Source organism: Ochotona curzoniae, unplaced genomic scaffold (genome assembly GCF_017591425.1).
Source record: "Ochotona curzoniae isolate NIBS_2020 unplaced genomic scaffold, NIBS_Ocur_1.0 scaffold_3208, whole genome shotgun sequence".
Classification (NCBI taxonomy): Eukaryota; Metazoa; Chordata; class Mammalia; order Lagomorpha; family Ochotonidae; genus Ochotona; species Ochotona curzoniae.
Window position 1 is genome coordinate 32,664,012 of NW_024467106.1, and position 27,834 is coordinate 32,691,845.

At 46.6% G+C, this 27,834-nt stretch overlaps 1 protein-coding gene across 1 annotated transcript; it reads left to right on the forward strand.

Annotated features, from left to right (window-relative positions):
• DCAF12 (DDB1 and CUL4 associated factor 12) lies at positions 1-27,493 on the forward strand. Its single transcript, XM_040963731.1, has 9 exons — positions 1-430; positions 1,460-1,714; positions 12,326-12,532; positions 13,281-13,341; positions 18,019-18,212; positions 20,908-20,973; positions 21,990-22,152; positions 25,108-25,286; positions 25,630-27,493. The coding sequence occupies exons 1-9, from the start codon at positions 353-355 to the stop codon at positions 25,786-25,788; spliced, it is 1,362 nt and encodes a 453-aa protein (XP_040819665.1). The 5' UTR covers positions 1-352; the 3' UTR covers positions 25,789-27,493.
• Positions 27,494-27,834: the final 341 nt, after the last annotated feature.

Below are 27,834 nucleotides of genomic sequence, written 5' to 3' on the forward strand. Positions count from 1 at the left end.
AGTGCGCCTGCGCAGAGGTGACGCCGCGCGGCCGAAGGGGAGGGGGTGTTTTGGTTCTAGCCGCTCGCCGTCCTTTCCAGATTATAGGTCGTCGGAAAGCTTTCTGGTTCCGGCTTCCCTTCCCCGTTCACTTCGCCCGGCCCCCTTGATCTTTTCCCCCTTCCTTCCTTCCCTTCAGTCCGCCCTTTTTTTTGTTTTGTTTTGACTACTGCTGCCCCGGGTTCTGGGCCATATTCCGGGCCGGACGCACTGAGCTGCGCGGCCCCGGGGGCCCGGTCTATGACCCGCCGTCCTGCTCCCCCTCGCTTCCGCCGCCCCATGTGGCTGCGGGGCCGCGGCGGCGCTGCCCACTATGGCCCGGAAAGCAGTTAGCAGGAAGCGGAAAGCGCCTGCCTCACCCGGAGCTGGGAGCGACGCGCAGGGTCCGCAGGTGAGGGCTGTGAGGCCGATGCTGAGGTCTGCAGGCCTGGGCGACAGCAGTGGAGGACCCAGGGCTGTAGGCAGGTGGGGCGGGGGTGGCGCCTGGGCCTTTGGAGCTAGCCAGGTCTTGGGGTGCCCCCCAGGAGTTGCTTGGGTGAATGGAGCGGGGTGGTGATGACCAGCTAGGCTGGATCAGGGAGGAGGAGGAGGAGGCCAGGGGGCACTCAGAAGTGGGGCCTGCTTCCGCGGGAGGCCTTGCAGCCAGGAGCAGGAGTGGTTTAGAATCTTCAGAGAAGAGCAAAACGGAATTCGAGGGGGCACAAAACGGAATTCGAGGGAGCACAAAACGACCTCGCAGGGTGTACCGAGAGGGGCCGTGAAGCGCGTCGTTTAGAGGTCCCCGGGGGCGTGGGCATGGTTGCCCCCTTGGCGAAGAAGAAATCCCCCCTCTGTGGTTAGTCGAGGAGTAAGCTGGGCCTGTTAGCTCTCGAACCACCTAGTGCAAACTGCAATTTCCAGGCGTAACCATACCCACCCTCTTTGGAGAGGAAGTCTTCCTGGGTTATGTGTTTGTGATTCCCACTCTACTGGTATTGCATCGAATTTTGCAACTAGCTGGAGCCCAATCAAGGTGACCAGAGGAAGAGGAGGCGCAGCCATTGATTGTGTGGCCCTTGTAGGACCGTGAAACCACCCCCCCAGTTGCAGGAGGGCATTAGACCTGGACACACACAAAGGGGCTGGGTGGAGGTGATGTACCAAGGATATGGACAGAGGAATCTTAAAAAAGAACTAGTCAGTGCGTCCTGTTCTTTTCTGTTTTTCTGTTCCCGTGTGCTCTCAGCCCTTGCTGTTCCCCATACATCGATTTGACTGTGAACAGCAGTGGCTTTGCAGGTGTTGGGAGAGTTGAACTGGGATCTCTGTTGGATGTGCATCCTGCAGGATTCGTTCTTGGTCACTGGACTTAGTACAGTGGGAGCGCTGGTTCTGAAGGTAGTCGTAGCACAGGCCTGATTTCTGATGTCGCTTTCTGCAGTTTGGCTGGGACCACTCGCTTCACAAAAGGAAGAGACTCCCCCCAGTGAAGAGATCCTTGGTCTGCTATCTGAAGAACCGAGAAGTCAGGCTACAGAACGAAACCAGCTACTCCCGGGTGTTGTATGGGTATGCGGCGCAGCAGCTGCCTGGTCTGCTGAAGGAGAAAGAGTTTCACCTTGGGACCCTGAATAAAGTGTTTGCATCACAATGGTTGAATCACAGGCAAGTGGTATGCGGCACAAAATGCAACACGGTGAGTGTCCAGGGTGCCTGAGCTCCCCCTAGGTCATGCCTGTTTGGCCCCCTGCTCCACTGTCTGCATGTTTCCCAGATGAGTTTCTTAGGGGAGGGAATTGCCTGGTTTCTTTCATTCCCTCTTTGTTGATGACCTCTGTCTTTCTCCATTCCTTTTCTCACTTATTTATTTCACTTTTTAAAAAATGAAATGCAAATCATCAAAAAGAAAACTTCCAGAGACATCTTCAATCTGTTGATTCACTCCCCAGATGGCTGCAGAAGCCTGGGCTGGGCCATGCAGAAGCCATCATCTGGGTCTCTCAAGTGGGTGGCCAAGGCCCAAGCACTTGCTAAGCCTTCCTCTGCTGCCTTCCAGGCCTGTTAGCAAGGAAGTGGATCGAAAGAAGGGGAGCCAGAACTGGAACTGGCCCCATGATAGGAAATGCTGGCATCGCAAGTGACAGTTTAACCCATTCTACCACAATGCCTGTTGCTAATGTATTTTCTGGTAGATATTCTTTGGAGTATTTTTATTTACTTACTCTCAAGATATATTTTTATTGGAAAGGCATATTTACAGAGAAAAGGGAAGACGGAAAGATCTTCCATGTGCCAATTCACTCCCCAAATGGCTGCAACAGCTGCAGCTGAGTCAATCCAAAGTCAGGAGATTCTTCTGGGTCTCCCCATCTGGGTGCAGGATCCCAAGGCTTTGGACCATCTTCCAGTGTTTTCCCAGGCCATAAGCAGGGAACTGAATGGGAAGTGGAGCAGCCAGGACATGAACCAGTGCCCATATGGGATCCTCACGCATACAAGGTGAGGAGTTAGCCACTGGGCCATTGCACTGGCCCTGGAATGAGTGTGTTTAGTTCCTTTGCCCTGGAAGAATCTTCTTGAGATTTTGGGGGTTTTGTGTGGGGAGGAGGAGAGGCTTCACCGTTTGCATGCTTTTATGTCAGTCCTCAAAAGACTTAAGGGAATAGTCATGCTGAGAACATCGTTCAGGATATGTGATAGTGAAAGCCTAAATGTTACCTGTCAGCACAAAGACATAGAAGTATGTGGAAGTGTTTAAAATAATACTTGACTGGAGATAGGAATAATACTTCTTTTAATGGAAGAGAATCTAATGTGTGTGTGTGTGTGTGTGTGTGTGTGTATATGTGTATGTTAAATACGTGTATATATGTATTAAAGATTTACTTATTTTTGGACCCAGTGAAGTAGCCTAGTGGCTGAAGTCCTTGCCTTGTATGTGTTGGGATGCCATATGGGTGCTGGTTCTAATCCCGGCAGCTCCACTTTCCATCTAGCTCCCTGCTTGTGGTCTGGGAAAGCAGTCAAGGATGGCCCAATGCTTTGGGAACCTGCACCTGTGAAAGTAAATAAATTTTTAAAAAGAAAGAGAAAGAACAGAAAAAGGCAGAAACCAGTTCCTGTACACAAAATAAGGAATGTACATCTAATGGTAAAATTCAGGGTATTAGCATTTGTTCTTTGGAGGGTAACCTGAAAAGGAATCAGAAGAGAAGGAAGTTAAGTGATCTAAAAGAGGAGAATGTTTATGACAGTAACATGAAAAGTTATAAATAAATGAGAGGGGCAAGTTTTAATCAGTATGTTCTGTACTCAGCATGGCCATGAGCAAGGGTAAAAGTGAGATAACGAACATGGTTGGTACAGTAGAGCAGAGACAGCATAAAATCATTTTACACTCTGAAGTCAACTGCAAAGAGGCAGGGCCTTGAGGTGGGAAATGATTAGACCCAGCCCAAGAAATGTCATGGTGGCTGAATAAATTGACACTGGACAGAAACACTTCTTGGACTGAGTGAACAGAAAGTTGCTCTACAGAGATGGGGAATCTTTGTTCTGCCTCGGGCTTTTAGGATATTAACATCATCTGAGCCATGCAAAATTATTGACTTAAAAATTAACCAGCTATTGATTTTGCAGACCGTTTGTGACCCATGGGCCAGACGTTCTCCACTCTTACTCTTGATCAAAAAAACCTCAGGTATTATGAGAATGGCTTGTTAAAGACAATACACAAAAATTCAAAACAGGTTTAAGGAAGGAAATAAAACCCTGGTGGTTGCGGTCAAGCTTTCATTTCCTCTTTTGTTGAATGTTGCTTGTCTTACACAGAAGCCTTTCAAAACCAAGTAATGATAGCCAGCCTCTACAACACTTCCTTGTCTCCATCTCTCAGGCTGCCCACTCAGGGTTTAAAAGAATTGTTATCGGTGTTACTTAGAAAATTTTAAGGTCTTTGTTTTGTAAGTATTCGTGCCACTCCCCACACATGGATCGTGGCAGCTTCTTGAATTTATTGATACTATTTTGAAGGTAGACATGTTAAATAATTTTTTTCAGGTTAATTTATTTGCAACACAGAGAGAGAGAGAGATTCATCTCCTGGTTTGTTCCCCAGATGGCCACAGTCTCCTCCAAGGGCCAGCCTTGGGTGAAACTGAAACCAGGAGCCAGGAACTTCATCCAGGTCTCCCATACTGATGTCAGGGGCTCAGATCTTTGAGCCATCTGCTTTTCCGGCCATTGGCAGGGAGTTCTATAAGAAATGGGGCAGCTGGACACGAGCTAGGGCCCTTAGGGGGTGCTGGCGTTTCAGGCTTTTCCTGCTATGCCATGATGCTAGTCCTGAAATCTGCTCTTAATACCTACCTCTTTCTGTCTTACTGCATCTTTACGACCTCATGTGTTTGGAGGTAGGGGAGCTACTCTCTTTTCTCTTTATAGTAAATGTTTGTTTTTCGTTGCTTAGCTTTCAGAACCTAGTTGGGAGCCAGGAACACCTCTCTTCTGAACTCTGACATTTGGCAGCTTATTCACTTCTTTATTCCCTTTGTTTTTGCATAATTAACATGGAGTGATGTCTAGTGAAAAATATCATTTATGAGCAATATTGAGAATCCAGTATGACAGAATCTTTTAGTTGGTCATTTTAATTTGAAAAGCAGATTGACGGATATAGATGTTGTTAACTCCTCACATTGCCATAGTAGCCATGTGTGGGTCAGGCTAAAGCCAGGATCCATGTGGATGCTGGGAATTGAGAGTGCTTGAACTAATTATTTATTGCTTCATCAGTGGAGAGCTTGATTGGAAACCAGGATTCAAACTGGCAATTTGATACAGGAAGCTGGCATTCTTTTTTTTTGGCTATGTGTGAAGATTTATTATTTTACTGCAAAGGCAGATTCATGAAAAGTTCTAATATCTACTAGTCACTCCGCAAATGGCTGCAGTGCCCAGAGCTGAGCCATTGCAAAGCCAGGAGCTTCCTCTGGGTCTCCTATATGCATGCAGGGTCACAAAGATTTATTTTTCATTTTTTTTATTAAGATTTATTTTTATTGGAAAGGCAGAGATACAGAGAGAAAGATTTTCCATCTGTTGGTTCACTCCCCAAGCAGCCACAATGGTCCAGAGCTGAGCCGATCAGAAGTCAGAACCAGGAGCTTCTTCCCGGTCTTCCACATGAATGCAGGGTCCAAGGCTTTAGGCATAGGCCTGCTTTCCTGGACTGCTTTCCCAGGCCGCAAGCAGGGAGCTGGGTGGGAAGTGGAGCAGCTGGGGTTAAAACTGGTGCCCATATTGGGATCCTGGCACGTGTAAAGCGAGGACGTTAGCCAGTAGGCTACCAGGCCAGAACCTGGTCCCAAAGTTTTAGGCCATCATCCTAGCACTTGCAAGAGGAGATTTAGGCAATGGTGCCATCACGCTAGGCCCAAGAAGCTAGCAGTTCTGTTTTTTTTTTTTTTAGATTTAATTATTTTTATTGGAAAGTCAGATTAACAGAGAGGAGAAGAGACAAAGATTTTCCATCCACTGGTTTACTCTGCAAGTGGCTGCAGCGGTGGTAAAAAGGCAGGAGCCGGGAGCTGCTTCCAAGTCTTTCACACAGGTCCAGGGTCCCAAGGCTTTGACCTGTCCTCAACTGCTCTCCCAGGACATAAGCAGGGAGCAGGAAGGGAAGTAAAACAGTCAGGATATGAACCGGCACCCATATGGGATCCCAGCAGTTGCAACACAAGGACTGGAGCCACTAGAATACCACGCCAGGCTAGGAAGCTGGCATTCTAAGAGGTGACTTAGCCTGTTTCCCCCTTTAACATGAGCTTTTGATCTCTAGAAGAGAAATGAAAGGATCGAATCTTGAAAACACTTGTGTGTCAAGCATAGATTTTATCTTTTAAGGAGACAGTGGCCAGGGGAAATAGTAAAGCATCTTGGGGATGGCATTGTGGTGCAGTATGTTAAGTCACTATATTAGCATCAGCATCCCAATTAGAGTACCAGTTCTAGTCCTGACTGCCTTGCTTTCAATCCCACTCCAAGCAGAAGAAGATGGCCATCCCAGTACTTGGGCTGCTACCACCTATGTTGGAAGACCATGATGATTTTTTGGTTCTTGACTTGGGCCTGGACATAACTGGCTCTTGGGGCCATTTTGGAAATGAACCAGCAAATGAACAATCTCTCTGTCTGACTCTTTCCTCTGTTGCTCTTCCTTTCAGATAATTCTAAAATTACATCTTAAAGGTAGAGCCTATGGTTGACAGTGGGCTCAGATTTAATGTGATGAAAGACTTAAGTAAAAATTTATACTGATGTCATTTATTTATTTAAGATATATTCACTTTGGAAAGATACACAAAGAGGAGGAGAGACAGAGAGAAAGATCCTCTGTCCAATGGTTCACTCCCCAAGTGGCTGCAACAATCAGAGCTGAGCCAACTAATCTTAAACCAAGAGCTTCCTCTAGGTCTCCCACACTGGTGCAGGGTCCCAAGGCTTTCCCAGGCCATCCCCGACTGCTTTCCCAGGCCATAAGCAGGGAGCTGGATGGAAGTGGAGCTGCAGGGATTAAAACCGGTGCCCATATGGGCTCCCAGCGTGTTCAAGGCAAGGACTTTAGCCGCTAGGCTACTGCTCCAGACCCGATACTGATGTCTTGAACCTGAGTAACTGGAAGAGATTTGAACAAAAAAAAAATTAATTTTTTATCTCCCATAAGTAGTTGAAATTTGGGAGAGAGTAAGGATTGAGTTTAGTAGTTTGGGTGTCATATGTAGAAGGGATTACTGTAATTGTTGCATGGGAGAGAGAGAGAGTGAAGAAAGCTGTCTTGACTTCTATAAATCTTCTGTAAAATTCTAAAACTGCTATAATATGTGTATTTTCTGGGCAGTTATAAGGATTATTTTTGGGGGCCAGGCGCCGTGGCCTAGCAACTAAAGTCCTCGCCTTGAACGTACCAGGATCCCAAGTGGGCGCTGGTTCTAATAGGCTCTACTTCCCATCCAGCTCCCTCCTTGTGGCCTGGGAAAGCAGTCGAGGACGGCTCAAAGCCTTAGGACCCTGCGCCTGCGTGGGAGACCGGGAGGAAGCTCCTGGGTTCGAATTGGTTGGCTCAGCTCTGATTGTTGCAGCCACTTGGGGAGTGAACCATTGGACGGAGGATCTTCCTCTCTCTCCCCCTCTCTGTATATCTGACTTTGCAATAAAAATAGACAAATCTTTTTATTATTAATATTATTTTATTGCAAAGTCAGATTTACAGGAAAAGGAATATTTATCCACTGGTTCACTCCCCAAGCAGCTGCAATTGTCAGAGCTGAGCTGATCTGAAACCAGGAGCTTCTTCCAGGTCTCCCACGCAGGTACAGGATCCCAAAGCTTTGGGCTGTCCTCGACTGCCTTCTCAAGCCCAAAGCAGGGAGCTGGATGGGAAGTGGAGCTGCTGGGATTAGAACTGGCGCCCATATGGGATCCCGGCACATTCAAGGCGAGGACTTTAGCTGCTAGGGCACGCCACTGGGCCCCAGGAAACAATTTTAAAAGAGGGGAATGTTGGTCCCGGCATAGTAGCCTAGCACAGCTAAAGTCCTCACCTTGCATGCGCTGGCATCCCATATGGATGCTGGTTCGTATCCCAATATCCCCGCTTCCCAAAAGCTCCCTGCTTGTGGCCTCGAATAGCAGTCGAGGACAGCCCACAACCTTGGGACCCTGCCCCCACATGGGAGACCAGAAGAAGCTCCCAGCTCCTGGTTTTGGATCAGCTTGTCTCCGGCCATTGCGGCATTTAAGGAGTGAATCAACAGATGAAAGATCTTCCTCTCTGTCTCTGTTCTCTGTATATTTGGCTTTCCAATAAAAATAAAACAAATCATTAAAAAAAAAAAAAAGGAAAGCAAGATGGGGGGTTGGAGACCTGCATTGTGGCACAGCAAGATAAACCACCCATTTGCAACATGTAAAAATGTCAGTTCACAGTCCAGTGCAGTGGCTAAGTTAGCTAAGCATCCTCCTTAAAGCACCGGCATCCCATATGTGTGCCAGTTCCTGTCTTGACTGCTCCACTTGCCGTCTAGTTCCCTGTTTATAGCCGAGGAAGGCAGTGGAGAATAGTCTAAATCCTTGGGCTTGTGCACCCAGAAGCTTCTGCCTCAGAACAGCCTAGTTCTTGCTGTTGCGGCCCTTTGGGGGGTGAACCAGTGGATGGGACATCTCTGTCAATCTGCCTTTCTGCGGGGGAAAAAAAACTATTCAAGAAGGATAGGTCACACCCTGGGCCTTCTGTCTGATCCAGCTTCCTGCTGCTTCTGGGAAGGCAGTGGAGGTTGGTTCCTGCCACCCACATGGAAGCTCATGTGCATGGCTTTTGGCTTTGGTCTGGCCCAGCCTTGCCTGTTGCAGCTTTGAGGAATGAACTGGCATATGGTACCTGTCTCTCTGCCTTTTTAACTCTTTGGCGATTTTTGTATACATTTGAGAGTCACTGACTTGAAACTTTATTCTGAAGAGCAAAACATTTAATTTTGCCACCTTGTTGAAATGAAAAGTTGTTTGCCTCATTGTAAACCACAAAGGGCCCAGGTGGACCTGAGTTAGTGGATCTGAAAGTTTCTTTGCAGGTACCTCAGCTGATGTTTGTTCAGCAGCCAGCAGAGTGTAGTGATGTCTTGAGCATTTTGGGGAAGCTCTTAACAGTTGCTTTCCTGATTTGCGTATTGATTTCCTTCATCAGTCATGAAACGTAAGGGCAGAGAGCTGCCAGTTTCCTTTATTTTTAGATCGGAACTAAGCTTAAGTCCCTACTTTCTGAACTTTCTGGTCTGTCACATTTATACTAAAAGATTTGAATAAGTCATTTTAATTTATGTATTGGTGTTCCTTGGTGGGTTGTGTGTCAGTTTTGTGTCATTTGTCAGGCCAGGTATTTTCTCTAGGCCTTTTATTGTTTGTTTGTTTAAGATTTATTTTTTATTGTAAAGGCAGATTTCCAAAGAAGAAGACACAGAAAGGAAGATCTTCCATCCACTGGTTCACTCCCCAAGGGGCTGGAATGACCAGAGGTGATTCAGTTCAAAGCCAGGAGCTTCTTCTGGGTCTCCCACACGGGTGCAGGGTCCCAAGGCCTTGGGTCGTCCTCGACTGCCTTCCTAGGCCACAAGCGGGAAGCTGGATGGGAAGTAGAGGAACTGGGACACAAACTGGTGCTTACGTAGAATGTCCAGCACTTGCAGGTAGAGAATTAACCACTGAGCCATAGCATAGGCCCTTTGGTGGTATTTTGGGGTATTTCTTCTTTTCTAATGTCTTTATCTACTTAAGAGTAGGGGCCTGGCATGGTAGCCTAGTAGCCAATTGCCTTGAACACACTTGGAGCCCATGTGGACTCTAGTTCTAATCCTGGCAACTCCTCTTCCCATCCAGCTCCCTGCCTATGGCCTGGAAAAGCAGTCAGGGATGGCACAAAGCTGTAGGACCCTGTACCCATATGGGAGACCTGGAGGAAGTTCCTGGCTCCTGGCATTGGATCAGTGTAGCATGTGGCTGAAGCAGTCACTTGGGGAGTGAACCATCAGATGGAAGATCTTCCTCTCTGTCTCTTCTCCTCTCTGTATAACTGACTTTGCAATAAAAATAAATAAATATTTAGAAAAAGAGAAAGAGAGATGAGTAAGATGGGCCCAGTGTGATAGCCTAGTGGCTAAATCCTCCCCTTGCATGAGCTGGGATCCCATATGGGTACCAGTTTGTGTCCCAGCTGCTATTTCACTTCTGATCCAGCTCCCTGCTTGTGGCCTGGGAAAGCAGTGGAGGACAGCCCAAAGCTTTGGAAGCTGCACCCATGTGGGAGACCCGGAAGAAGTTCCTGGCTTCGGATTGGCTCAGCTGTGCGTATTGTGGCCATTTGCAGGAGCCAGCAGACAGAAGATCTTTCTCTTTGTCTTTCCTTTGTTATGGCTGGAACTGACCCTCCAGTGTATAGTTTGCTCATTCAAAGTGGTGGCTTAACCTGCTATGTATGCCACAGTATTTGCCAGCGGGACCTGTTTGTCTAAATTATAACAGTGAATTATGATAAACCAATTGTACATGTTACTGTGTAGACATTAACATAATTATGAAGATTATGGCAGATGCATTTACCCTAATTGGACATCTTTAGATGTATGGAAACATCACATGGTACCTCTTGAGTGTGTCTTAATATGTCAGTGAAAAATGAAAAAGTTTAATTTTATTTCTACAAAAGGCCTATAAAGATATTTTCCGTCCACTGATCACTCCTCAAATGCTACAACAGCAGGGGCTAAGCTATTAGCAGGAATCATACATGGAGGCAGGGTGATTTGAGAAAGGGCAAAAACATCCCAAGTGGCAACCTAACTGGTTTTTGTTTTGTTTTGTTTTGTTTGAAAGATTTATTATTATTTTTTTTTTAGTTGGACAGTCAGACATAGAGAGAGGAAGATTTTCTATCCACTGAATCACTCCCTAAGCGGCCTCCATAGTTAGAACTGAGCCAATCAGAAGCCAGGAGCTTCTTCTAGATCTCCCACACTAGTGCAGGGTCCCAGAACTGAAGAAAGCTTGTGAGGTTTCTCCTGCCTTTTTTCCTAAAGCCACCTTTATGGGTATTCATTTACAGGTGTCTATGGGCACATGTGCACACGCACAGATGTGCTTACTCACCCTGTGTCTGAGCCACTGCTTCAGCGTTCTTTCCTCTGTCTTGGAGTGTAGCTGCAGGGAGCGTGCAGCTGCAGCTTACCTGGCCCGGTTGAGCTAGTTTCTAACAAGGATCGCAGGAAGTTAATGCAGAGCAGTCCTGCTCTGGAGGACACCAGCTGGTGCTGTGTGAAGCCTGATGACCGCTTGACAGAGCATGTGACTAATTTCTTTAGCCCCTCTTCCACATCCCTATCTCCCCATTCAGGAGCTGGGAGATTTTCCTGCACACAGCGCCTTGTCAGTCCTTTTCTAGGACCAGGAAGATTTGGGCCTAACCAATTGATTTCTAGAGCCCCTGGCTGTCTCAGCCATTTGAGGAATGAATCAGTTAATGGAAAATTTTTTCCCTCTTGATCTGTCAGTCTCTTTCTATAATTCTGCCTTTCAACAAAATCGATTATTTTTAAAAAAAGATTATTAGTTGAAAGTTGGAGGAGGGCCTAGCGCGATAGTGTAATGGCTTAAGTCCTCATCTTGAATGTGCTGGGATCCCATATGGGCGCCGGTTCTAATCTCAGCAGACCTGCTTCCAGTCCAACTCCCTGCTTGTGGCCTGAGAATGCAGTTGAGGACGGCCCAAGGCTTTGGGACCCTGTATCCACGTGGGAGACCAGGAAGAGGCTCCGGGCTCCTGGCTTCAGATTGGCTCAGCTCCAGCTGTTATAGTCATTTGGGGAGTGAATCATCAGATAGAAGATCTTCCTCTCTGTCTCTCCTCCACTATATATATATATATATATCTGACTTTGCAATAAAAATAAATATTTTTTTAAAAAAGCATTTATTTATTTGATAAGTAAGCACACAACTGGCTAATCCTCTGTAATCATCAGCATCCCATATGGGCGCTGGTTCATATCCCAGCTGCTCTACTTCCCATCCAATCCTTGCTTATAGTCTAAGAAAGCAGTGGAAGACTGCCCACAGCCTTGAGACCATGTGCTGTGTCTGTGTGGAGGACCCAGAAGAGGCTCCTGGCTCTTGGTTTAAAATCAACTCAGGTGTGGCCATTGTAGCCACTTGAGAAGTGAACCAGCAAATGAAAGATTTCTCTGTATCTCCTCTCTGTAAAATCTGCCTTTCCAATAAAAATAAGTAAATCTTTAGTTAAAAAAAAAATATTTTAAAGGCAAAGTTACAGAGAGGGGAAGAAAGATAAGCTGGAGATCCTCCATCTGCTGGTTCATTCTCCAGATGGCAGCAAAGTCAAGGTTGAACCAGGCCAAAGCCAGGAACCAGGAGCTTCATCCAGGTCTCCTGTGTGGGTGCAGGGTCCCAAGGCTTTGGGCCATCCTCTTTGGCTTCCCAGGCCACAAGCAGGGAGCTGGATGGGAAGTAGGACTGCCAGGACACGAACTGGCACCCATATGGGATCCTGGCGCATGCAAGAAGAGGATTTAGCCACTAGGCTATCACTCCATGCCTTAAATAATATAAAATGGTAATTCCCAGGGCTTAGCCTGTGCTAGCATGAATTATATGTTTGGTCACTGAACAGTTAGACGTTTGTGCCGAACGTCATCCACGTTGTATGGAAACTGTAATCAGGTTCTGCGTGCCTTTTCTCTTACAGTTATTTGTTGTGGATGTCCAGACAAGCCAGATCACCAAGATCCCCATTCTGAAAGACCGGGAGCCTGGAGTCATGACCCAACAGGGCTGTGGTATCCATGCCATCGAGCTGAATCCCTCTAGAACATTGTTAGCCACTGGAGGAGACAACCCCAACAGTCTTGCCATCTATCGACTGCCTACACTGGATCCTGTGTGTGTGGGGGATGTAAGTTTGTATATATTTGACAAAGCAGTCAACAGCCCACCCTGGGGCTAACAGCAGTGTGTTTCTGTTGGAATCAAGTGTGTACATACCTTCTACTGCCCAGAGTTAGCAAAGTTTGCAAAATCATTCATCCAATAACTCTTTATTGAGTCATCTGTGGCCAGGCATTACTTCAGACACCAGACACAGCAGTAAAGGAAACAGATAAAGCCCTCGCCTCTTGTAGCCTGTGTTCTCATGGACTGTGACATGTAAGCTAATATGCAAACTATATAAACCAATAAATACTTCCCTCTTCCCCAGTACTCTGTTGGTGTGAATGAAGGATGAAGGAATAGAGAGAGAGAAGTGGAGGATCTTCAGAGAAAACCGCATTGATGACATTTGAACAGGGAGTCAAGGAAAGTGACAGTACAAGTGACATAGATGTGTAAAGCAGGCAAAAACAGGGAGTTCCTAAAGACCTCCTAGCCAAGGTAAAGGCTAGAGCTGTGTCTCCTGGACATACTCATCACCCACAGCAGATCTGCTCATTCCAGCCTTGAGCTTCAGACAGAACATAAAGATTATAGGACCATGCCCTGTGGGATGAGATCAGCATTCTAGGTTGTAATTTTTACAAAGATATCTTCAGTCAGAATTAAATACTTTCTATATATAAAAAAAAGAATTGTATACTTTCTAGTATATAGCCCATATTTCATTAATTCCTTATTTTTTCTTCCTGTACTTGTCACTTCTCTCCTAGGATGGACACAAGGATTGGATCTTTTCCATCGCATGGATCAGTGATACTATGGCAGTGTCTGGTAAAGTTGTGTTTTTATAGGGAGCTTTTGGTGTGGCAGGTGGGATGGTTAGAATTTGAAAGCGATTTGATCTCTCAGTAAGCTGAAAGATCCATTGGTCATGCATGAGGAGACCTTCTTTCCAATACTGATTTTTTCTGTCTTGTACTATGTACCTTTCTTTTTTATTTATTTCAGCTGTTTTCCTAAACAAAAGGTAACTGACATACTTCCTTGCTTCCTTGTTTCTGCTGTGCCCTGTTCCAGAAAACATCTGGAGGAACATGTTGGCCACAGTGTTTTTGTAGAATTTCACTCAATTAACATTGTGAAAGTTTTTCAGAAAAGTTATCTTCAATGAAATATTAGGAGCAGTTATTTTCTATACAACTGTAAACCATGAAATGTCTTAATACAAATTCCAAAAGAAAAAATTGTGTGAGGATTTCTAATATAATGATTAGAACAAACATTAACATAAAAAAACACAGATTAATGTATGTAGAGAAACTCACCTAGACAAATGTAACCCACAGCAGTCTGGAAAGTTGGTTCACATTGCTTCGCAGATTTGTTGGGAACCCATTTATAAAAATTTATTCCAGAGGACCATAGAGGATACTTTCATTTGGATTGTTGGGAAACCAATAGAGAGCAGTCAAAAGGGAAGTTGAGTCTAATTAAGAAGCAGGGTCAAAATTGAGATTGCCTAGAGGTTATTCAGGAGCTTTTTGTCTCCCCAAGGAGTGAGAGCCCCTGGAAGGGTGAAGGCTGAGTCCTATTTCTCAGGACTGTGCCCCTGAGAAATGGCACTAAAAATTTCATTGTTGGGAATCGAGACGTGTGTTTGACTTTGTTGAGGAGCCTTCTTTCTCTTCTGGATACCCTGCTAGTGTCCTGTGTTGGGCTGAGAATTCCATGTCTGTATTATCTGAATAGTCGAGCTGGTGTTAAAATACTGACGGTGGCATAGGCTAGCCCTCTGTCCTCTGGCACCAACATCCTATATATGGCAACTGGTTTGTGTCCCAGCTGCTCCATTTCTGATCCAGTTCTATGCCTAAGGCCTGGGAAAGTAACGGAGGATGGCCCAAGTCCTTGGGATCCTGCACCCACATGGGAGACCCAGAGGAGGCTCCTGGCTCCCAGCTTTGTATCAGTTCAATTCTGGCCATTGCAGCCATTTTAGGAATGTACTAGCAGATGGAAGATCTTTTTTCTCTGTCTCTCCAATTCTGTAAAAGTCTGCCTGTCAATGTTTTTAAAATTTTTTAAAGACTTAATTTATTTTTATTGGAAAGGCAGATTTACAGAGAGAAGGAGAGGCAGAGAGAAAGAGCATCCATCCATCTCCCCAAGCAGCCGCAACAGCCAGAGCTGAGCCTGTCTGAAGCCAGGTGCCAAAGGCTGCTTCTGGGTCTCTGTGTGGGTGCAGGGTCCCAAGGCTTTGGGCTGTCCTCCACTGCTTTTCCAGGCCACAAGCAGGGAGCTGAATGGGAAGTGGAGCACCTGAGACACAGACCAGTGCCCATATGTAATCCCAGTACGTGCAAAGTGAGGATTTAGCCACTGAGCCATCGCACCAGACCCAAAATCAAATGAATCTTTAAGAAGGTAAAATATTGACTCTGATACTAGAGACATGAACATGAATCCTGATCTGACCATTAGTTATACAATGACTTTAGGAAAATTACTTAAGCTTTTTGAGACTTGGTTTCCTCATCTGCCACATGGAAGAAGATTGTATGTGCTATAAATTAATGAGATGACGGTGGCTGCCAGGGTAGAATTGCTTAGTTGTTGCAGCCTTTGCAAACTTGGTGTCTCCCTTGCAAGACTCATCCCTCTGTTGGTGAAGGTTTCCATTGCCAACCAGCTGCTCAGCCACAGATCAGAGACTCATCTAGGCTCTTATTACTGAACTGTGTTACTATCTCCTGAAGTATCTGTTCTGTTTTTAAAGACTTACTTTAGTTTTATTTGCAAGGCAGTTAGAGAGAGGGAGAGAGAGAAAGATCTTCACTCCCCAAATAGCCACAACAGCCTGAGCTAGTTCTATCTGAAGCAAGGAGCCAGGAGCTTCTTCCAGGTCTTCCACATGAGTGACAGGACCCAAATTCTTGGGCCATCTTTTGTTGCTTTCCCATGCTACTAACAGGGAGCTTCATTGGAAGTGGAGCAACCAGGATTCAACTGGCTCCCTTATAGAATGCCAGTGCCAAAAGCAGAGGCTTACCATGGTATGCCACAGCAGTGGTCCCAAAGTATCTCTTGAATCCAGCAGTTTGCTTTTTGTTTTTCTCAAGTGCTCATCATTTGTATCTTGAATTATCTGCATACCCTTTAAATAACAACTTTTTTCTTAGTTTAACACTTGGGGCCAGACTTGACAAAAGTTAAGCCAGTACCTGTCATGTCAGCATCCCATATGAGGGGCATTTTGGGTTCAGGCTCTTTTCCTTGTAATTCAGCTCCTGTTATTGCACCTGGGAAGGCAGCAGATGAGGGCCCAAACACTTGGACCCCTTTCACCCACTTGAGACCTGGACGGAGTTCCCGGCTCCTGACTTCATTCAGCCTGTCCCATGCCTGGCCTTTGGGACCATTTGGGGAATGAACTAATGAATGGGAGGGGAGGAGTGTGTGTATGTGTGTTGCCTCTTCACTGTGATGTTTATTTACTTGAAAGATAAAGCTAGATCTTTTGTCTGCTGGTTTATTCCCTAAATGGCCACAATAGCTGGAGCTGGGCCAGTCCAAAGCTAGGAACTTTTTCCAGGTCTCTCACATGAGTGCGGGATCCAAGGACATGGTCATCTTCCTCTGCCTTCCCAGGCACATTATTAAGGAGCTGGATCAGAAGCAGAGCATCTGGGACTTGAACTGGCACCTGTATGTTATGTAGCATTGCAGGCAAGCAGCCTTACTCAGTATGCCACATCCCAGCCCCAAGAAAGAAATATAGATTTTTTTAAAAAAAGAAAGAAGTGTTTGATGTAGTGCCTCAGATACATTGATCCTACATCCCAGTACTCTAGTTCAGTACCAGCTTCTGTTCCTGATTCCAGCTTGTGTTAATACTGATGCTGGAAGGTGGAAGTGAAAGCTCAAGGAACGGGGTTACTGTCTTCTGCTTTGGGGATCAGCCAAGCCCCAGGCATTTGGGACATGAGCCAGTGCATGAGGGTTCTCTCTCTCTCTCTCTCTCTCTCTCTCTCCCTCTCCTCTTTTATAAAAGGTGAGGTCACCTCCAGTATTCTAACTCATTCAGATCAAAGTTCAGGAAGCTTAAGCACTGATCTAGATTGAAAAAATCCTATTGGCTGTGTGTACATTCCAAGCATTTGGCCTGGATAGTTATTGAATTTTATCAAACTTGTACAAAATTCTACTTTTTAAGAATCCACCAACCGGGCCTTGTGCCGTGGGCTAGCAGCTAAAGTCCTCACCTTGAAAGCGCCAGGATCCCATATGTGTGCCAGTTCTAATCCTGGCGACTCCACTTCCCATCCAGCTCCCTGCTTGTGGCCTGGGAGGCAGTTGAGGATGGCCCAAAGCCTTGGGACCCTGCACCCACGTGGAGACCTGGGAACAGTTCCTGGCTTCGGATCTGAGCACACCGGCTGTGGCGGTCACTTGAGGAGTGAATCATCAGATAGAACATCTTCCTCTCTGTATATCTGACTTTGCAATAAAAATAAAGAAATCTTTTTTTTTAAAAAAAGAATGCACCAACCATGTTAAGCTTAAAAGTTATATTTTAACTCCTAGAGCTTAGTTGAGTTGTCCTCTTAGTGTGGCTATTAAAATGCCCACTGCTGGGCCTAATGCAGTAGCCTAGTGGCTAAAGTTCTCGCCTTGCATCCACAGTGATACCATATGGGCACTAGTTCATAGCCCAGCTGCTCCACTTCCCTTTCAGTTCCCTGCTTGTGGCCTGGGAAAGCAGTTCAGCATGGCCCAAGGTCTTGGGACCCTGCACCCACATGAGAGAGCCGGAGGAAGTTCTCTGCTCCTGGGTTCAGATTGGTGCGCTCTGGCTTATGTGGCTGCTTAGAGTATAAACAAACAGACAGATCTTCCTCTCGGTCTCTCCTTCTCTCTGTATATCTGACTTTCCAATAAAAATAAGTCTTTTTTTTTTTTTAAAAAAAAAAGGAAATAATGGACCCAGCACGGTAGCCAAGTGGCTAAGTCCTCCCCTTGCACACGCTGGGATGCCATATGGGCGCCAGTTCTAATCCTGGTACCCCAGCTTCCCATCCAGCTCCCTGCTTGTGGCCTGGGGAAACAATCAAGGACGGCCCAAAGCCTTGGGTCCCTGCACCTGCGTGGGAGACCCAGAAGAGGCTCCTGGCTTCAATCAGCACAGCTGCAGTCGTTGCGGCCGCTTGGGGAGTGAATCAACGGAAGAATATCTTCCTCTCTGTCTTTCTTCCTCTCTGTATATCTGACTTTGTGATATAAATAAAATAAATCTTTAAAAAATAAATAAATCTTACATAAAGATCATTAAAATAAATAAATAAATCTTTTGTTTTATAATTGCCCGCTGCTGTGTTTGGAGTGGGCCACCTGAGCTAGCTTTACTACATAGGAGGAAGAATCATAAGCAGCCAAAGCAAGGCCAGCCTGACTAACGAGGGATTGTCCTGTGGAGGGTCAAACGTCTAACATCTGTGCTCTCCTCTTCAGGCTCACGCGATGGTTCTATGGGACTCTGGGAGGTGACAGATGAAGTGTTGACCAAAAGTGATGCAAGGCACAATATGTCACAGGTCCCTGTGTATTCCCATATCACTCACAAGGCCTTAAAGGACATCCCCAAGGAAGACACAAACCCTGACAACTGCAAGGTCCGGGCTCTGGCCTTCAACGATAAGAACAAGGTATGAACTCAACAAGGGAGCCCGGAAACCTTCTCGTGGCTGATTTCTGCAGACACACACACCCCTACTCCCCAAAGCAGTGCTTCCGCCATAGCTTGTCATAAGCCCACAGACCAGGCTGAGGGGTGCAGCTAAGTAATTATAATTAAGACCAGACAAGCCCCACCTTGGGTTGGTGTCTGCAGTGTTTGTCAGGGTGGTCTGTACGTGTGGGTCAGCCTCACAGTTTCCCCAGGGCCCCTGGATTTGACTATCTGATTTGCATGTGTTTTAGCAGGTGTGATTTTTGGAGCACAATTTTCATACTTGCCTTTAAAAACAATCACTTTTTCTCCTCTTTGTGTGTGGGTTACCCACCCCACCCCCACCAAGGTTTATTTATTTTTATTTGAAGGGCAGAGAGAAAGACAGATTCTTCACTTGCTGGTTCACTGCCCAAATGTCCACAGCCACTGGAGCTGGGTCAGTCTGAAGCCAGGAGCCAAGAATTCCCTCTTGGTCTCCAACATGGGTACAGGATCCAAAGGACTTGGGCCATCCTCTACTTTCTCTCTGGGCACTTACAAGGGAATTGGATTGGAGGTGGAGCAGCCAGGATTTGAACTGGCCCTCCCTGACAACCCCCTATCCCTACTTTTTTTTTTTTTTTTTTTTTTAAGATTTCTTTATTTTTATTGCAAAGTCAGATATACAGAGAGGAGAGACAGGAAAAACTTCCGTCCGATGATTCACTCCCCAAGTGACTGCAACATCCAGTGCTGTGCCGATCTGAAGCCAGGAACTTCCTCCAGATCTTCTACGCGGGTGTAGGGTCCCAAAGCTTTGGCCATCCTTGACTGCTTTCCCAGGCCTCAAGCAGGGAGCTGGGTAGGAATCGATGTTGTCGGGATTAGAACTAGAGCCCGTATAGGATCCCAACACATTCAAGGCGAGGGCTTTAACTGCTAGGCCACTGCGCCAGGCCCCCCAACACCTGTTTTTAAAACTTATCTTTGGGCCTGGCGGCATGGCCTAGCAGCTAAAGTCCTCGCCTTGAATGCACAGGGATCCCATATGGGCGCCGGTTCTAATCCCAGCAACTCCACTTCCCATCCAGCTCCCTGCTTGTGGCCTGGGAAAGCAGTCGAGGACAGGCCAAAACCTTGGGACCTTACACCCATGTGGGAAACCCGGAAGAGGCTCCTGGATCCTGGCTCCGGATTGGCATAGCATCAGCCATTGCACTCACTTGGGGAGTGAATCATCGGACGGAAGATCTTCTCTCTGTCTCTCCTCCTCTCTGTATATCTGACTTTCCAATAAATAAATAAATCTTAAAAAAAAAAAAAAACTTATTATCTTGCTACTACCACCAGGTTTTGCCCAATCATGGAATCAGATCTTATCCATCATAGGTTTTCAGTAGCATATTGGGATACAAAAGCAGAAGAAAAGAAAAAGCCTCCAAAATCTGAAGCAGGAATTGCATAGTGGGTAATATTCCATCTGAAAGTGCCAGCATCCCATATGGGCACCCGTTCATGTCTCACCTGCCCCACTTGCCACCCAGCTCGCTCCCTGCCTATGTCCTGGGAAAGCGCAGAGGATGGTGTAAGTCTTTTGGCCCCTATACCCACAGTGGGAAACCTAAAACTCCTGGCTCTTAGCTTTGGATTGGCTCAACTCTGGCTGCTGCAGCTATGTGGGAAGTGAACTAGCAGATGGAAGATCTCTCTCTCTCTGTCTCTCCTCTCTATAAACTTGCCTTTCCAATCTTTTTTTTTTTAAGATTTTATTTTTATTGGAAAGTCAGATATGTAGGGAGGAAGATCTTCCATATGATGGTTCACTCCCTAAGTGGCCGCAACAGCTGGTGCTGGGCCGATCCAAAGCCAGGAGCCAGGATCTTCCTCCAAGTCTCTCACACAGGTGCAGGGTCCCAAGGCTTTGGGCTGTCCTCAACTGCTTTCCCAGGCCACAAGCAGGGAGCTGGATGGGAAGCGGGGCGGCTGGGATTAGAACCGGCGCCCACATTCAAAGGCAAGGAGTTTAACCACTATGCTATCGCACCGTGCCCTCCAATCTTTAAAAAAGGAAAAGAAAATTGAAGCTGACCCTAATTTGAAGGGTAGTTCTCTTAGCCCCTATCTTCCATCATCCTTTTGGCCAGCGGTGGATTTCTCTCTCCTAGGATAGACCCTTCATTCATTTGTGGAAGCTCCCGTACTGCAAGTTAGTGAAACTACTTCACAGGTGTGCTCCGTTAGACGTCTAACAGGGTGACATGAAAGTGATTGATTAGTGAGCGCGCTCTGCGCCACATGGGTGCATGTGTTGCACCAGCCACCTGGACTTGCTGCTAGGGTTTTATCAAGCAGCAGCCTTGCCAAGGTTATTGTACAGCTGCTCAAGCTGTTGCCTGGGGTGCCCTGTGTCCCCTGTCAAGTCCCAGCCAGCCACCCTCCCTCCCATCCAGTCCCCTGCATGATAGGAGATGGTGCTCCACATATTTGGGTTTGTGTTGCCCACATGGGAAAGAAAAGCAGCCTTTAGTTAATGCACTCTGCACCTAGAATCATTGAAATGGTGAGCTAATAATTAGCGCACTCCTGCCGTGATCTCGGTAGGATTCCCTGACCCTCTGCGTCTTCCCCTGCTCTCTCTGGGCTTTGGTTGCTGAAAATTGGAATTTAACCTGTGTTCATTGCTATTGTAGGAACTGGGAGCAGTGTCTCTGGATGGCTACTTTCATCTCTGGAAGGCTGAAAATACACTTTCTAAGGTGTGGTGAACTTGACTCGTGGGCTTCACTTATAACTTAGCTTTAGGGTTAAAATACTCTTAATTCTGCCTGAGGCTTTTTGTTCTTACCTAAAATGTGCCCGTTCTCCAGAGGTTTCATCATGTTATTGCACTAGGCATGAAAGTTTGAATCTCACGTGCCTGCTTCGAGGAAAGTCTCTGAGGAAATTAGAGGCTCTGGGTTTCAGATGGCAATGGCTTCTGCGAGATTCCTTCAGTCAGTAGTGCTCTGAGCTACAGTGCCCTGGCGACTTGGCAGGTTCTGAGGGGCAGTAAAACCTAATGTTAAGGATCAACCAAAATAAGAAAATCACCCATGCAAAAATCAAGTCACATAGTAAGAAAATCTTAATTTTTGATACTTAGCAAGCCACTCTTGCGTACTGAGCCGCCACCAGAATCATTTGCGCTCCTCTCGTTCTGGAGGCTTCTGCTGCTGCTCGTTTCCTTGATGGGTTCTCCAGGAGTCACTGTTGGCCTCGCGCCACAGCGTCCTTTGCGATGCCTTAGCTCTGGTCGGCATCCACTGAGGACCTGCTAACTGACGGGGACTCTGGTCTGGTGCAACCTCTGATGTGCCTTGGCCAGTACTGTGTGTGTGCTTTCCACGATGCACTGCTCTCGTGCAGGCTGGGAGCTGGCTCAGGGTGGCTGGTAGTCAGCCCCTATCGCTGCTCAGCCTTTTGTCTAGTATCAAGATTGGAAATCAGCCCCTACATTTGAAGAGCAGAGGGGAGGGGGACAAAATGCCTTTGTGGGGCTGTTCTTGGAAAAATTTGTAGATGTTGGCCTTTCTCAGTGCTTCCGATTTTACAATCCCATGTGTGCCTGGATCTTATTTTTGTCACCCTCTCCTGTGTGCCTACAGGTGGCTGGATGCTAACTTCCTTAATATCAGGACTCTGGCCTTCTCTGACTCTGGCTAATATACCAGGGAATCCCCCAGTGCCCTGCATTATGCTCATGATGCCGTGCATCTCTTCTTTCTGTTTTTAGCTCCTCTCCACCAAACTGCCGTATTGCCGAGAGAATGTATGTCTAGCCTATGGGAGTGAGTGGTCAGTGTATGCAGTGGGCTCCCAAGCCCATGTTTCCTTCTTGGATCCACGGCAGCCATCATACAATGTCAAGTCCGTGTGTTCCAGGGAGCGAGGCAGTGGTAAGCATCTCTCAGAGTGTTGATCAAGCTTGCAGCTACACCGACTTTCATTTCCTGTGTTGATTTCCAACAAGTAGAATCAAGCATCACTTAATGATGGGGATGTTTTCTGAGAAGTATGTGATTGTGCAAACATCGTAAGGTGTACTTACACAAACATGTACAGTATTGCCACACCCTCTGTACAGGTGGACTATATGTATAGAACTATAGAATATATAGAGTAGACAAGCTAGATAGTATATGCAAGAGTGAATGTGATATGTGTATAGCATAGCCCGTTGCTCCTTGGCTATGACAAACAGTACTGAGATTAAATCTTAACACAGGCGAAACAGTGCAAACAAGAAATAAAAGACCCAAGATACACAAGGCTGCTGCTGACATCATATTATTACTAATTCACAGTAGACTTTTTTCGAATAAGTAGTACATTTTTAACATCACAGTAGGGGAAGGTGCTTGGGAGGCATTGCTTCCACTGTAGGAGTACGAGGTTGAGATTCCGGACATTCCACGTCCAGTGCAGCTTGACCCTGAGCAGGTGATAGCACAGATATTTTGGTCGCTGATACCCACATGTTAGACCTGGATAAGTTAGGGCACCTGCCTTCACAGCCATGGCTGTGGAGTGGGACAATAGGTAAAAAGATATCTCCATCTTTCTGTCTCTGCCTTGCAGATAAAAAAATGAAAGTTAACACTAAATTAACAGTAAAACTATAGAAGAATAATGATGTAAAGCACAGTGCTGTGATTGGTTGTTATCAGCCATCATGTATTGTTCTTAAGAAGAGAGGCTGTACTATACACAGTTGGTGGCAGATGTGTAGTTACACCAGCTGCATTGTAAACACGTAAATCAGGGTTAAGGTGCCATCAGCAGCTAGCGCAGCACCAGGAGACATCGTAACCTTTGGGGCACTGCTGTGTGTGTGCAGCTGTCAGCCGGAGGCATCACGCTGCAGGCGGTGATGATCATCTGAATGCAGCATGTGGGGACCACAAGTGCATGCATATGGCAGCAGGGTTTCAAACATTACAGACAAATGTGTGGTCACCATGCAAGATGTTAGCCTTGCTTTCTATCCCGTGGTCATTGTGCACTGGTACCTTGCCTCAGCTACTGTTCTGCTAAGGTCAAAGGACATGGGGGAACACTTAGGGATGGTGGATACGTTTGTTACTTTGATTAGTGTTGTAGTCAAAACTTCAAATTTATATGTAATGTGCAGTGTATGCTATGACAGTGGTACTACACTCAAGCTGAAGCAATGAGTTCTGTTATCTGGACAAATTGGGCTTGAGCCTTGGTTTCTTATAATAGCATATTCCGCATAGAGCACCCTTGTTGTTTATTGCAGGGAGAAAGAAAAATGTAGGTTCTTTAAGATTTCAGTGCGCTTTTTCCTGACATTTCATCCTACCAGCAGCCCTGTGGGAAGCAGGTAGGAAGAGAGATTATTAACCCATTTTCAGGTGTGACTTAACCCCAGCGTGGTTACATAACCTGACATATGGTTTGAAAAGGAAGGATAGGGATCAGAATTAAGGTCTTCCAATTTAACAACTTATTTTTTATTTTTTAATGGAAGGGCACATTTACAGAAGGAAGAAGAGACAGAGAGAAAGATCTTCCATCTACTAGTTCATTCCCTAAATGTCTGCAACAGCTGCAGCTAAGCCATACCGAAGGCAGGAACCAGGAGCTTCTTCTGGGTCTCCCATGTGGTGCAGCATCCCTCACACAGGGATGGGTCCCAAAGCCTTGGGCTGTCCTCCACTGCTTTCCCAGGTCATAAGCAGGGAGCTGAATGGGAAGTGGAGCAGCCGGAACGTAATCTAGTGCCTTTATAGAAGGCCAACACTGGGCCCAGCGTGGTAGCCTAGCGGCTAAAATCCTCACCTTGCACACACCAGGATCCCATATGGGCACTGGTTCTAGTCCCGGCAGCCCCGCTTTCCATCCAGCTCCATGCTTGTGACCTGGGAAAGCAGTCAAGGACGGCAAAAAGCCTTCAGACTCTGCACCCATGTGGGAGACCTGGAAGAGGCTCCTGGCTTCGGATCGGCACAGCTTCAGCCATTGTTGCCACTTGGGGAGTAAACCATCGGACGGAAAATCTTGCTCTCTGTTTCTCCTTTTCTCTATGTATCTGCTTTTCAAATAAAAATAAAATCTTTTTAAAAAAAAAAATGCAGCATTGCAGGCTGCAGCTTTGCTAACTGTATCACAATGCTGACCCCTTGTTTTATTTATATTTAAATGTGTGCAGGTGTGTGCACACAGGACTGGGCCAACCCCCAGCCAGGAGCTTCATCTGGGTCTCGTACATGAATGTAGAGGTCCTAGTGTTTATTAAGCTACCCTCTGCTCTGTGCCGTAAGGGATCTTCAGGTCCCGTGCAGTTGTTTCATTCCTGGGTGCAGCAGTTGCTGTCTGTAATCTGCGGTGATTAGATACCTAAAGTTGATCCAGTGCTGAGGGAGAGCACTCTTGTGAGCTGAAGATTTGGACTCTTTGTCACCTTCCTAACACACCTAGTACCTTGTTAGTTATTTTAGGTCGAATGTAAGGCCATCCTTATTGATGTGGTGATTTTTTAACAGGCAGATTATTCTCAATTACAGTTGAGGCTGGAGACTTACAGTGGGGAGGAGCTTAGTTAGGAAAGAGGAGTCCAGAGTGGAAGCCCAGAAGATGCAGGCACGCCTGTGGTCTTTGGCCACAGGCTTCATCATCTGTGCAGCATCAACCTGGTACATGATGTGGCAGCGTGGCCCCAAGGCTTCTCTCCTTTTGCAGGAGCTATGCTTGCTCTTGGAGAAGCATCGTCTGCCAGGGGAAGCAGGGATGGATGGGTACCACGTGGTGTTGCAGTCAGCTTTAGACAGATTCACGGCCAAGAGCCAGGCTGCCGGGCTTACCCTTTGCCTTCCCTCCTTCTCTCCCAGGGATCCGGTCAGTGAGTTTCTATGAGCACATCATCACCGTGGGCACAGGGCAGGGCTCCCTGTTGTTCTATGACATCCGAGCCCAGAGATTCCTGGAAGAGAGGCTCTCGGCTTGCTATGGCTCCAAGCCCAGACTGGCAGGGGAGAATCTGAAACTAACTACTGGCAGAGGCTGGCTGGTGAGTAAGGCCTACCTGTCCCTCCCCCTTCCCCAGCACCCCAGCCCACCCTGTAAGCAGAAAAGGATTTTGCTCTGATTTTACTTGATGTTGTGTTACCTGTGGTTAAACTGAAGCCCAGGAGAGCAAGTTGCCTGGTCAGTGTTCCTCCAGCTGTTCTGAGAAGACTTGAACTGTGCGCAGTTCCTCTCTATGTTCAGTTGAAAACGCAGGCCCCGCTTTCCTTCTGGTTACAGATACAGGACCCCCTCCTCTTCAGGAGACCAGAGGCATTGTCCCTGTGCCCCACACCCCTTCTGGCCCCGTGGCCCAAGTGTGCTAACTCGTCTCTGTCCTCCCACAGAATCACGATGAGACCTGGAGGAATTACTTTTCGGACATTGACTTCTTCCCCAATGCCGTGTACACCCACTGCTACGACTCGTCCGGCACGAAACTTTTTGTGGCAGGGGGGCCCCTTCCCTCAGGGCTCCATGGAAACTATGCTGGGCTCTGGAGCTAATGATTAATGACAACTAACTCTCCCAAAATGCAGAGATTTACACTAACTTCCCTCCTCGGTTTCCTTGCTTCTTTTGATTTACTTCTCAGTAGTCTGAGACTCTCATATTTCAGTGAGAACACCAGGGTTTGTCCGTAGTTTAGGCGCTCGATAGGAAGACTGTACAAATCCGAAGGGCTTTTCTTTTTTTTTCTTCCTCTTTTGGTAATCAGAATTTTATTGTTTGTTTTCCTTTCTTTCTGGCTTCTCAACCAAACATTGCTGATCCCTGGTTGGTTGTTTTCTTTAAGTGACACACACTCTCCCCTCTCTAGCAGCTTCTTTAGGCTAAAATGACATGTCATTCTCACCCTTACTTCACTCTTGAGAGGTGGGGTTTCTTTATAATTATGTGATTGCTGTCAGACTTTCTGTGAAAGTTTGAGAGCTGTGTGTGTGAGTGTGAGAGAGTGAGTGTGTGTGCCTGTAGGTACAGTGTGTCACTGAAGTTACCTGGAGTGAGGATTCCTTGTAATTAAAAATATTTATAAAAGAAACAACTTTATTCACCAAGTCCAGTTTTGGAGCTAGTCTGTATCTTGTGTGTTGTCGAGTCTAACACTGAATATAGGAAGGAGAAAGAAACATGCATCACCACTGGGAAAAAAATCAAACTTTTTGACTGGGAGCGCAGCCTTCCTGGAGTCTCCCACGCCAGGAATCCAGAATGATCCAGCCCTACCTGTTTTCTGAGCTGTGTGTCTCCCAGGTGTGGACACTTGCATACAGGTGTCACTTCCGCTTCCCATCCACTGAGCTGGTGACTACTCCCCCAAAATGTCTGAGTCTGTATCCAGAGGCAGCTGTTGAGACTGCAGGTAGCGACTCGGGACTTAGAGAATCCCCCTAGCGGCCTCCCTCTCCCCGCTCTCCAGCAAGACCTGACCTGTATTTTACGGACCAGGGCTAGAGGTCAGCGGCCAGCCAATATTCATCTAGGCCCGTGAGCTTTAAGGGAATCCTTTGCCATTTTCCCCGATGGCTTCTGCTGCCATTTTCCAAATTGGGTCCAGTCCAGAAGGGTAGGGGTGAGCAGGGGGCTTGCCTGTGAGTGCTTCATGTGTAGCATATTCATTTTCTGAGTGCTAGGTTGGTGTTGGGATGGCCGTCAGCCGGGAGCTCTATGCTTGTGGTAAAGCCTCAGTGTGATGAGTACTACTAGTCTGTTCCTTCCTTGAACTCTTTCCGTCTGAGGTTTTAAACTGGGGGGCACCTGGCTCCCAGGGTGTCAGGTTGCTCCTTGTTTGTTATGCATCCTGAGGAAGAGGACAGCTGTCCCCACCCACACATACCCTGCTTCCCTCAACAGCTTGTCCCAGGGAAAGAAAACGCCACTTAGTGCTGCCCCCTAGACTGTGCTAACTCTCCCAGTTATTCCTGCCTCTGGGGGAGCGAAGAAGCAGGCACATGGCTAGAACAGAGACACGGCACACAGCAAACCCCACAGGTTCTGGAATGTTCATCTTCTAATCTAGAGAAATAGGTGCTATAAACAGGGAATTAAGCAAAATGCTGGATGCTACAAACCTTTTAATTGTCTTAATTTTTTTTCTATTATTAAACTACAGGCTGTAGATTTCTTAGTTCTCACAGAACTTCTATCGTTTTAAACTGACTTGTATATTTAAAAAAATCTCAAGTAGGATGTTTTGTACTGTTTGCCAAGACCCTCGTCTGCGATGGGTAATGAGTTTGATTGTTTTGAGATTTTTCTGTTTTTAAAAATGTAGCACTTGACTTTTTGCCAAGGAAAAAAAATAAATATTACTCCAGTGCACAGTGACTTTGAGTGGCTATGTGTAGTACAGAGGTTGCAGGGGAGAGGGAAAAGGTCTCAAACGTTTGGTGGGAGGGTTGGTTTAAGGTGGTGGGATTGCTTGGGGGGACATCAGGAAAGTACCAAAATAGTTAGAGGTAAGTCCAGCTCAGAGAGGAATACCAAAATCCCTGGCTCCTGGCTTCCCCACCCAGTGCAAGACACAGGATGAGAGCCAGTGCCAGTGCTTG

Excerpts from the sequence above, each read along its gene's own strand:
- DCAF12 (XM_040963731.1), top strand. The coding sequence starts at position 353 with ATGGCCCGGAAAGCAGTTAGCAGGAAGCGGAAAGCGCCTGCCTCACCC. Across the intron at positions 12,533-13,280 it reads ATCCTGTGTGTGTGGGGGAT|GATGGACACAAGGATTGGAT; the intron begins GTAAGTTTGTAT and ends CTTCTCTCCTAG. Across the intron at positions 22,153-25,107 it reads TTCCAGGGAGCGAGGCAGTG|GGATCCGGTCAGTGAGTTTC; the intron begins GTAAGCATCTCT and ends CTTCTCTCCCAG.